The sequence below is a fragment of the Haliotis rufescens genome, unplaced genomic scaffold (assembly GCF_023055435.1).
Source record: "Haliotis rufescens isolate VD_foot unplaced genomic scaffold, xgHalRufe1.0.p SCAF_17, whole genome shotgun sequence".
Classification (NCBI taxonomy): domain Eukaryota; kingdom Metazoa; phylum Mollusca; class Gastropoda; order Lepetellida; family Haliotidae; genus Haliotis; species Haliotis rufescens.
Genome location: NW_025963857.1, coordinates 4,728,062 through 4,738,471, shown reverse-complemented (window position 1 = coordinate 4,738,471; position 10,410 = coordinate 4,728,062). Strand labels below are relative to the sequence as shown.

Genomic DNA, 10,410 nt, shown 5'->3' with positions numbered 1-10,410 from the left:
CCTGGGGGGAAGTTAACGTTGCACAATGTGACCTCTGACACGACACAAGACAGCCCATTATTCATATTCCTGTCTTCTTTCTCTGCCATTTTGTTTTCTTTATTCGCTGAGCGATACCATTCTTTCAGTTTCACATCATTCAGACTCTTTGGATTTCCTCATCTGTAAGTTCAGTTTGTTATTTTGCTTCTATGTCCATGATTTAATCAGTGTTAATTATTCATCATGAATATTAACTTTCTTAATGTGCTTCACAAGCTTCAAGTACTGAAGTAGACAGAATTTCTGAATTTTTTCTTAGGAGTGAGATTGTATGATGGACGTATATGATGGTCGTCAGTTGTTGGTTGTGTACTGTGGAAGTATATGATGGTCATCGGTGGGTGGTTGTGACTTTGCAGGTTTATTGTAAGATTATTCACAGACATGGGGGAACATGGTGAGTCGGAGCCTGGGGACAGTCATGATGTCACGTATTGCCTCCAGCAGTTGTGTCCACTTCATAGACTTGTCAAACTAGATATGGGGTTTATTACTATCAGCACCAGAGGCCTCATGAATTTTGTACACTGCCTTCTCAACAACACACTGTCATAATACCTTTGGCTTGGCTGTACCTGTTTCTTAAACTTCTTCACTTGGGAGTAGGTGTATTGCTGTGTGCACAAACGACAAAGGTAGGTTTCAGCTAACCTAATTAGGTCAAATTGGTCTTTAATTTGTTTTGTTTCATAGCTTATATCATGTTGATATGTATGAAGTCTTGTTGATTTTGATAAGGTAAAAGATTGACATGTTGTATTATTCCGTAAGTTGGTGTTTGAATATTGGATTGTTTATGTTAGGTTTCATGCTTTCAACAGATTGCCATGACTGTTTACCTGACTAAACTGATTGAAGGAAATGGACTGTTGGTATTGTTGAATATTGAGCAGAATCAATATTAAAACAGTAGCCAGGTTTCCTATGTTGTGTATTTTGTCATCTAACATGTCGAAGACTTGGAGTACCATATTTTCTTGTGTAGAGTGTGCATTTGAGTTTTATGCACATACCCCATTTTTGGGTACCGTATATGTCCGCAGATAAGCCGAATTTTGAGGACCAGAAAAAAGATTCTGTAGAAAGGGGTTCGGCTTATCCACGGGATACACTTTCATGATAGTATTTTTCAGATCGTGATCTGTCAGAAATATCGCCTGAATGACGGCAGGGTTAGAAACTAACAGTTTTTGTCCACTAGTCCTTATAATGATAACATATAGCAAAACCCTTAAAACGGGCCAATTTCTACTAGTCCTTAGGATACCTTTACTATTGGGCAGTTTGGTAAGGACTACAGGACTAGTGCCAATTCTAACGCTGATGATATATTACAACTTCCCGAAAGTTAGGAAGCCATTATTGTTATAAATCATCAATAAAGTTATTATTATACACCAATGTTATCATTATTAAAAAAATGTTATGCATGTTACTACTTCCGATAATAAGTTTTCAATTGAATGTTCAAAGAGGCAAATAAACAACTGTAACGGTGAGTTATTCCGTTCGCCATTTGCAAAAACATGTGATCAGCTGTTTCCTGTGACGTCACAAACGGTGACCACTGTGATTGCTTCCTGTTGTTTAAAAAGCAACACGTTACACAAGGAAATGAGCACTGGTAATAACAGGCCGATTGGTATTGTTATGTTGTTTACACAAACACTTTCAAGTTGTGTTGGAAGTAGGGGCTTAATTCCTTTGTTTTCGAGAGATAAGTTTAATAAACTGGAGAAGCCTGTGAGGAAGTGATGGTCATTCAATGTGTTCATAGTTTATTTAATTCAATTGGATTAACAGTCAATAGTGGTATAAAGGGGGTTATGACTGACATTCTCATCATGAGTTTGAAACGAAGACACCATGCTTACAGTGCTGCATTCAAGCTGCGAGTCTTCACTCCAGCTGATATATTTTCTCACGGGTTCATAATTCTATATACACCGATTCACAAAATGTTGCTTCGTTGTTCATGACAACATATAACAATCATTATGAGATTAAAAAAAAGACAAAGAGAAACAGCCTCCCACGTTATGGGTGCTAAGTTACAGACCAGTTATGTACAATTAAAATAGTAAGGTTCGGACATCACCTTACGCCCAAATTACAGGTCAGTTGGAACCTCCATTGGTGACCTTTTACTATTATTGATGTTCACCCTCTACTCGCTGGATTGTTGTTATCATGTAAGGATATCCTTCCATCTTGTCACTGTCCACTGTGTTGGATTGTTATCTCAGTAAAGAATATGGCACAACACACTTGAGCATGTTGAGCCAGTAAGGTAAACCAGTGTCAGATGGGGGTGACATGGAAGCTTCTTTCTGGAAACCCGATCTCCCCCAGAAGGAGGGCCAACACCTCCCAATTGGATAATTGTCAAATGTCGTTCACTACTGGGTACTTGGCATCCGTCATCTACTATGAAAAGCAGAAGGCTTTAAACCTTGTTTATTATACTGTTGAAGCTTTCTCATCTTATTATCCCATACCAAATCATTGCCAATAGCTGATGTAGAGTAAATATACAAGATAACAGGACGAATAGTTAATATAGAGTAAAAATACAGGATAAAATGACGAATAGTTAATATAGAGTTAAAAAACAGGGTGAAATGACTAATAGCTGATATGGAGTAAATATACAAGATAACATGATGAATAGCTGATATGGAGTAAATATACAAGATAACATGATGAATAGCTAATATAGAGTAAAAATACAGGATAAAATGATGAATAGCTTATATAGAGTTAAAAAACAGGGTGAAATGACTAATGGCAGATATGGAATAAATATACAAATAACATGATGAATAGCTGATATAGAGTTAAAAAACAGGGTGAAATGACTAATAGCTGATATGGAGTAAATATACAAGATAACATGATGAATAGCTAATATAGAGTTAAAAAACAGGGTGAAATGACTAATAGCTGATATGGAGTAAATATACAAGATAACATGATGAATAGCTGATATGGAGTGAATATACAAGATAACATGACCAATAGCTGACACAACTGTAAATTAATAGGGCAAAATGACCAATATTCTTCAGTTAAAAATTTGACACAAATTGACCATTGATAAACATGATAAAACCAAGTAATACTATGTAAAAATAAAAGCACAGATTTCACACATAGCTATTTTGATTAAGTTGAAAGTATTTGGTGCATTGATAGATCTTGAAAGACGTCATCCACTAGATATTAATAAAGGAAAAATTTGACACTAGTTTGGATACCTTTGTTTTCACTTGTAGCTTTCCGGGATATCATGTTCCACAAGGTATAGTTTATCAGTTGATGATGAGCTCACCAATGACCATACCTGTGAGTGAGACTTGTAACTGCCTTATGTCATCGTCGACATAACATTTGTTCATAGTCGCTGGTGGAAGTGAAACTAAACGTGTTCATCAAGTAAAATGGCGAACTTTCACGGCATGTTCTTGAAGAAGGTTGAAACTGTTCGTCAACATAACATTTGTTCAGTCGCTGGTGGAAGCGAAACTAAAAGTGTTCATCAAGTAAAATGGCGAACTTCACGGCATGTTCTTGAAGAAGGTTGTAACTGTTCATCAAGGATCTCAATTGGTTGAAATGCCAGCTTGAAACATAAGCCCCTGCTTGCCCTCAAGTGGGTTAATCATTGTTGGATGATCTTATAAGTGTATTGACAAGTGCGATAGGCCCTTGATCATATTCCACCAGGGTATGTTGCTTTATTTATAGTGTTGGTGACAACAATGCCTTTCCCCCTCCTCCAGACCTGTCCCCAGTAACTCCTCCCCCTTCCCCCATCCCCTCAGAAACACCCCCACTAGTTTTCCATGCTGACCGGAAGATTTTCAAAACTAGGTGTTCACTTTGGAACTAGTTAAGACTGGTGTTTGCAGACAATTGTTTGAAAGTTTAAATGTGAGTGTTGTTTTTGAAGGTCCTCTGTGTAATGTTGTGAATATTATCTGTGACAGCGGCGAACAATGGAGAAGCTAACGGACATCGAGCTGACAAGCATTGACAGCACTGACCCCAAACCAAGGTCGTTCGCAAACACAGATGCCACAGCCATTTTGATTCAGGTGAGCAATGTTTGAGTGTTCGATTAGAAATTTTGTGTATTTAGAGTAATTATTATGTATTAAAGGCCTTTTCTTTTCGACTTTTTGCCTGATTGTACTTGGGCACTGTTAAATGGCATGTAACATGGAACCTTTCTTCAAAAACATTATGGATATGTTTAGTTCACATAATGCAGGGAATCATACGCGCATTCCACACTGGTGATGCCTTTTAGTAAACAGGGTTAAAAAAAAATATAGGTTCCACATCTGGCGGAAAAAACAGAGAAGTGCTACAAGGTGCAGGCAAGATCTAGGTCTGCACCTTGTAGCACTTCTCTGTTTTTTCCGGTCTAATATCCTCAACTACTTAAATCCACATATTAACGCTAAACAGTACTGAAAATGATTGCCAAAGTGAGGATCTGGCACATGTAATCATTAGGCAAAGAGTGCTTACCTTATTCAATTTGTACAATCTTGTGAGTTTTAAGATGATCACTATGATCACAGTTTTTCAAGACTTCATGATAAACAGATTATGCTGAATTAATATCAAAATCATGTCAAATGATGTTTCAAAACAGCCCAGATGATGCAAATCAGTTGAAAGTAGCAAGCTGATGCCTGTTGTGGTTTTGTGCAGAACCCCTTGTAGTACAGTGATCCCTCGCTACAACGGTACCTTCGGGGTCCAAATAATTGATGAGTGTTATAGATGATCAGCGGTTTAGCGAAGGTCGAGTCGTAGGTGGTAGATGACCAACAAAACAGTATACAGAGAGAGAGAGAGAGAGAGAGAGAGAATAATGTTTATTATAGTGTCACATGTTATATACACTTCATACTAAAACACGTACACGAACAGTAAAATATAACATCCGACCAGGTATGGCCTACGAGACACTAGACATAAAAGCAAATTATAACGTCATGATCTGGGTAAGGTAAACTAAGACATATACTAACACAATGTTTAAAATTAAGGTTGGGTTATGAACACGCACGCACTCACACGCCAAATTACTTATAAAGTCACGCACACGATCATACACAAACACGTAGGTACCCACACACACACCCCACACCATACCATGCACACACACACGCACACGCAAACACACGCACTCACACATACATACCCTACGTACAATTTAACCCACACACACACACACGCTCTCACGACGACCCCCCCCCCCCCCCCCACACACACACACGCACTACGCACACACGTACACATATACCATACGTAGATTATACGTGCCCCCACCCCCCACCCCACACACACACACACACACACACACAACACAGGGGTGCATTTATCCTCACCGACACTCAACATAAGCATTACAAGTATAACATTGATCACAGGAAGAAATACTACAATTCGCAAGCATAATGACATACATACAGAAAAGCGCACACAGAATCAAATGAGTGACAAGCGTCTTTGGAACATTCGATCAGTTAGCTTACAAAGAGTATAACACCCGAATTCACATCTGAGTAATGATATAAATTTCTCGGTTGAAGATGAGTTTTTAAAATCTGGCATACATTCACATATATGTATACATGTACATACTCTGCCTACCTAACACGATCTACGTTGCACGTTTCTTAGTTTCCAAAAAGATTACAATAGAAGTTGTTTTTGATTCATAGTGTAAAAAAAGATTTATCGAGTATTAACATGCGCTTTAAAAAAAACAACACATCGTATCCCTTCAGGTGAATAAGCAGGTAGAACTATAACAAACTTGGTCAATAAAAGTATGAAATTTGATATAAAACATCATCAGACATGATGATTTACCATTTAAAATGTATTACCTGCTCTCAAAGGCATTGTATTTTGTGCAGAGATTAAGATTACTGTGTGTTTATTCTCGTAAACTAAGCCGGAAATAGCAATCAGCTGTGCACACGTTTCCTCCCAATCTACCGGTGATTCAGTTAAAACGTACCCAGTGATACAACTTTAAAGAATTTTGATGCAATGGTTGGAAGAAATTATTATTTTATCAGGAATAATATGTTCCAATATCGTGTTATTTTAGTTGCAGCTTCCACCATATATAGTCAAAATTATAAGAACCACAAGCGTAGCACTTTGGTACAGATTGTATGCAGTATATTTTTTTACGTATGGAACGATTTTGACTGTAGGGACTTCCCGCGCTACATGTATTTTGATTGTGAAAATGTTATGTTGACATTTAATAGTCAAACTGCCTCAAATTTGACTTTTAGCGAGTCATCATACTGCATTTATGATATGTGTATCCATTCTCTTGCAACTTAAGTTCGTTTCAAGGCGTCAATAGCGGTAATTTGACTGTTGTTGCTGTAATAACGGTGAGTTCTGCCATCTCCCAATCACTTCGCATACGATTTCGCCGAAATTATTGTAAACATTATTATAATTATTGAATGAAATTTTGAATATAATTAACTAAGTATTTTGCAAATATTAGTCCAGATAAACAATGAACATTTTTTTTAATTAGATCTTCCAGATATTATAATAATAGGATTAATTTGCGTGCTTCAGTTCGGATTTGTTGACTGGTATTTCTGGTGTTACATGATCGCGGTTATCAGCTGATAATGTTTTCTGAGATGGGGGAAAACATCATGTCATTGGAAAACTTGAGTGTATTGAAAATGTTAGTAAACTTTGGGAGCCATGCTTTACCACGTTCTATAACCGAGTTAGCGCTATATTGAGGGCGCAATAACAAGGGAACACTGTACCTCCTTAGACATGTTAAGAGGGGAGGAGTTGTCAATATCGATCATAAAATACATTCCTGGATAGTGATATATGATCATTTGTGTTGCAAGTGCATGGTGTATGATAAGGAATTTAAAGGATGTGACTGGGTAGGGACTCTCTTCAGAGTTGGGATCTGTGTATTAGGGATGTCGCGATCCACCAGTACATCACTGCATCGATCTGCTCACATGATACAATATGCAATACTCACTCACACATAATTTGATCCTATATCAGTTCACATTTTAGCCCTTTATTGTGTCACACATGGGGCATTTAAAACAGCAATGGAATGACTTAGTAGGCAAAATGGGTCCTACCTATGTTTTAATAAACAATTTTATCAGTATTAGTTCATGTTATATCTAGATTGTACAATGTACATAGTTTTAAGACTTAAAATCTGTTCTAGGCTTTTTCCAACTGGTTCTGACACTCCAGTTGTATCTGAAATGAAGTATTGATTGAAATGAGACATTTATTTTCAAATATAATTGCACATATTCAGGAAGTTTCAAGCCTTTTAATTTATAGTTGTTTATGCCCTTTGAAATATAAAAATTCAAGCAAAATTGCGTCGAATTAAGTATCCTATACATATTGCACTGTGAACAAATAGTCATGATAGGTATTGTGGTGAGAGATAGGCGTATCATGACGTCCCTTATATGCGTCCCAATACAGTCAGACCCGTGAAGATCCGTGGTAGAATAGGTCTTCAGCAACCCATGCTTGCCGTAAAAGGCGACTATGCTTGTCATAAAAGGCGACTAACGAATCCGGTGGTCAGACTCGCTGACTTGGTTGATGCATGTCATCAATCCCAATTGCGTGGATCGATGCTCATGATGTCAATTACTGGATTGTCTGGTCCAGACTCGATTATTTACAGACCGCCGTCATATAGCTTGAATATTGCTGAGTGCGGCGTAAAACAACAAACAAACAAAACAAACCCAATACAGCCAACGAAATTCATATGTTTTAAAGACTAGCCCAGCAGACTAGTGGAACCCTTCTATCGCTCGTCTTCAGAGTTTGCAGCTGGTCCTGTTTGACAAATGAGACAACAATGTTATTTATTTTTTCTGTCAGTTTATTCACTTCCAATTTGTAGAAAGATTGAAGCATTGAGAACCGGTTCGGAATTAAAGTCCACAAGTGCTAGTCATTAAATAGGACTACCATGACTAATGGGATCTGGTGGTCAGGCTTGCTGAATGGTTGATGCATGTCATCGCATCCCCATTGCGTGGATCGATGCTCATGATTTCAATTACTGGATTGTCTGGTCTAGACTTGATTATTTACAGACCGCCGTCATGTAGCTGTAATATTGCTGAGTGCGGCGCTAAACAACAACAAACAAACAAACGAAACAAAACCGTCTTTGGATTTTACTTGTACTCAGTACAGTTCAGCCACTAGTCCGAACCCCAAGTCTACTCAAATTTCTTCTGATATAGTAAGATTAGCTTATACTCCATATACTAAGACTAAAATCTAGTGACATAATGCCAAAATAAAAGTTTTGGTGAATAGGCTCAAAAGGTATTTGGCGCAGACTGTATAAGCATGTTGAAAGAGGATATTGATAGTGACTAAACAAGTCTTCTGTTACATATTGTGGTTGCTTATGTTACAGGAGGATGATATTGAGACTCCATATGGCAACATGCATGTGGCAATTCAAGGGGACCGATCCAAGATGGCCATTCTCACCTTCCACGACATTGGACTCAACCGTAAGTAGTAGAGACAAGTGTTTTCATAAATGTTCCGCTTGTAAATGCTGCATAGTAATCGCCATATTTGTCTGTTGATTCATTTTATTAAAATTGTATCTTTGTGCTCGCTATATTGCTAAACAAGGATCTGAAGACATCCCGTTAAAGGTGACTGGTCACGTCAGAACGACCTTTTGCAAACTTTGACTGACCAATGAAATGACTAGCAGGAAGCAGCTTTCTGGAGCTTACAGCACAAGTTATCAAATGGCAACTTCCAATCAAAACTACTCTCTGAATAAAATTTGGATGAAGTTTTATTCAAAATTTTAAATCTGAAGAAAAAAAACTTTGAAATGTGTAATATATGGCCAAGAATGTATGGCAGTATTTCCTACTGGCTGTGGAAAGTCTCTTCCGTTTCAAATGTATGTCTCATTGAAGCCAGAGATAAACAATGTCTAGCATTCAGGTCATACAGCCCATAGGTGCCTTTCAAGATGGCTGTGTTAATCTTTTTAAGGTTGCATGATTAGAAAACACATTTAAATTGTCACGTTTGCAATCTTGTAGGCGACACTCTGTCGGATGATAGGTCGTTCTGGTGTGACCTGTAATGGGATATCCTCAGATCTTTCTTTAGCTGGTAGCAAGCTCTAGGTTTGATTATAATGAGATTAGTCTGAACATAGATTTGTTTTTCAGGACTTTAAATCTGAAATCGATTTATTTTATTTAGTTGAGGTGTTGTGTTTTGAAAGGATTTTGAAATCTAACATGTTTGGCATTTTCGTGGAGTCAAACAGGGGTAACAGTCAGACTGTCACAATGTCCGCTAATGGCCAGAAAAGAAGCAGAGCAGTTACGCTCAGTCTCCCTGCTTAAGCTGGTTAATCACTCACTCTTTAAATTGTGTTGCAGACGTGACCTGTTTCCAAGGGTTCTTCAGCTATGCCGAGATGCAGCCAATATTACGCCACTTCTGTGTCTACCACGTCAACGCTCCGGGGCAGGAGGAAGGAGCTCTCCAACTGAAACCAGAGTAAGTCAAGCATGTGCGTCAGTCACAATAACAGATTGTAAAACCATCTTTGCCGTCCCTGAACAGAGTAAGTCGAGCATGTGCGTCAGTCACAACAACAGATTATGACCATCTTTGTCGGCACTGACCAGAGTAAGTCAAGCATGTGCGTCAGTCACAATAACAGGGTATCTTTGCCGTCCCTGACCAGAGTAAGTCAAGCATGTGCGTCAGTCACAATAACAGATTATGACCATCTTTGCAGTCACTGACCAGAGTAAGTCAAGCATGTGCTTCAGTTACGACAACCGAGTATTGCCATGTGTGTCGACACTAACAAAAGAAAGTCGAGCATGTGCGTCACTCACAATAACAGGGTATCTTTGCCGTCCCTGACCAGAGTAAGTCAAGCATGTGCGTCAGTCACAATAACAGGGTGTAGCCATCTTTGCAGTCACTGACCAGAGTAAGTCGAGCATGTGCTTCAGTTACGACAACCGAGTATTGCCATGTGTGTCGACACTAACAAAAGAAAGTCGAGCATGTGCGTCACTCACAATAACAGGGTGTAGCCATCTTTGCTGCCACTGACCATAGTAAGTTGAGCATGTGCTTCAGTTACGACAACCGAGTATTGCCATGTGTGTCGACACTAACAAAAGAAAGTCGAGCATGTGCGTCACTCACAATAACAGGGTGTAGCCTTTGCTGTCACTGACCAGAGTAAGTCGAGCATGTGCTTCAGTTACGACAACCGAGTATTGC

General features: G+C 38.5%; 1 protein-coding gene across 7 annotated transcripts in view; it reads left to right on the top strand.

Moving 5' to 3' along the window:
- LOC124144496 (protein NDRG3-like) overlaps positions 1 to 10,410 on the top strand; it is a 51,431-nt gene that overhangs the window by 18,079 nt on the left and 22,942 nt on the right. For 5 of the 7 annotated variants that reach the window (XM_046514203.2, XM_046514117.2, XM_046514044.2 and 2 more), the window contains 3 exons: positions 4,032 to 4,139; positions 8,543 to 8,642; positions 9,546 to 9,666. In XM_046514203.2, the coding sequence (XP_046370159.1) occupies positions 4,041 to 4,139; positions 8,543 to 8,642; positions 9,546 to 9,666 (320 nt within the window). In that variant the 5' untranslated portion in view covers positions 4,032 to 4,040. Of the gene's footprint in view, positions 1 to 37; positions 165 to 534; positions 678 to 4,031; positions 4,140 to 8,542; positions 8,643 to 9,545; positions 9,667 to 10,410 lie in introns of those variants that run through there. The other 2 variants (XM_046514354.2, XM_046514277.2) reach the window with 2 other exon arrangements.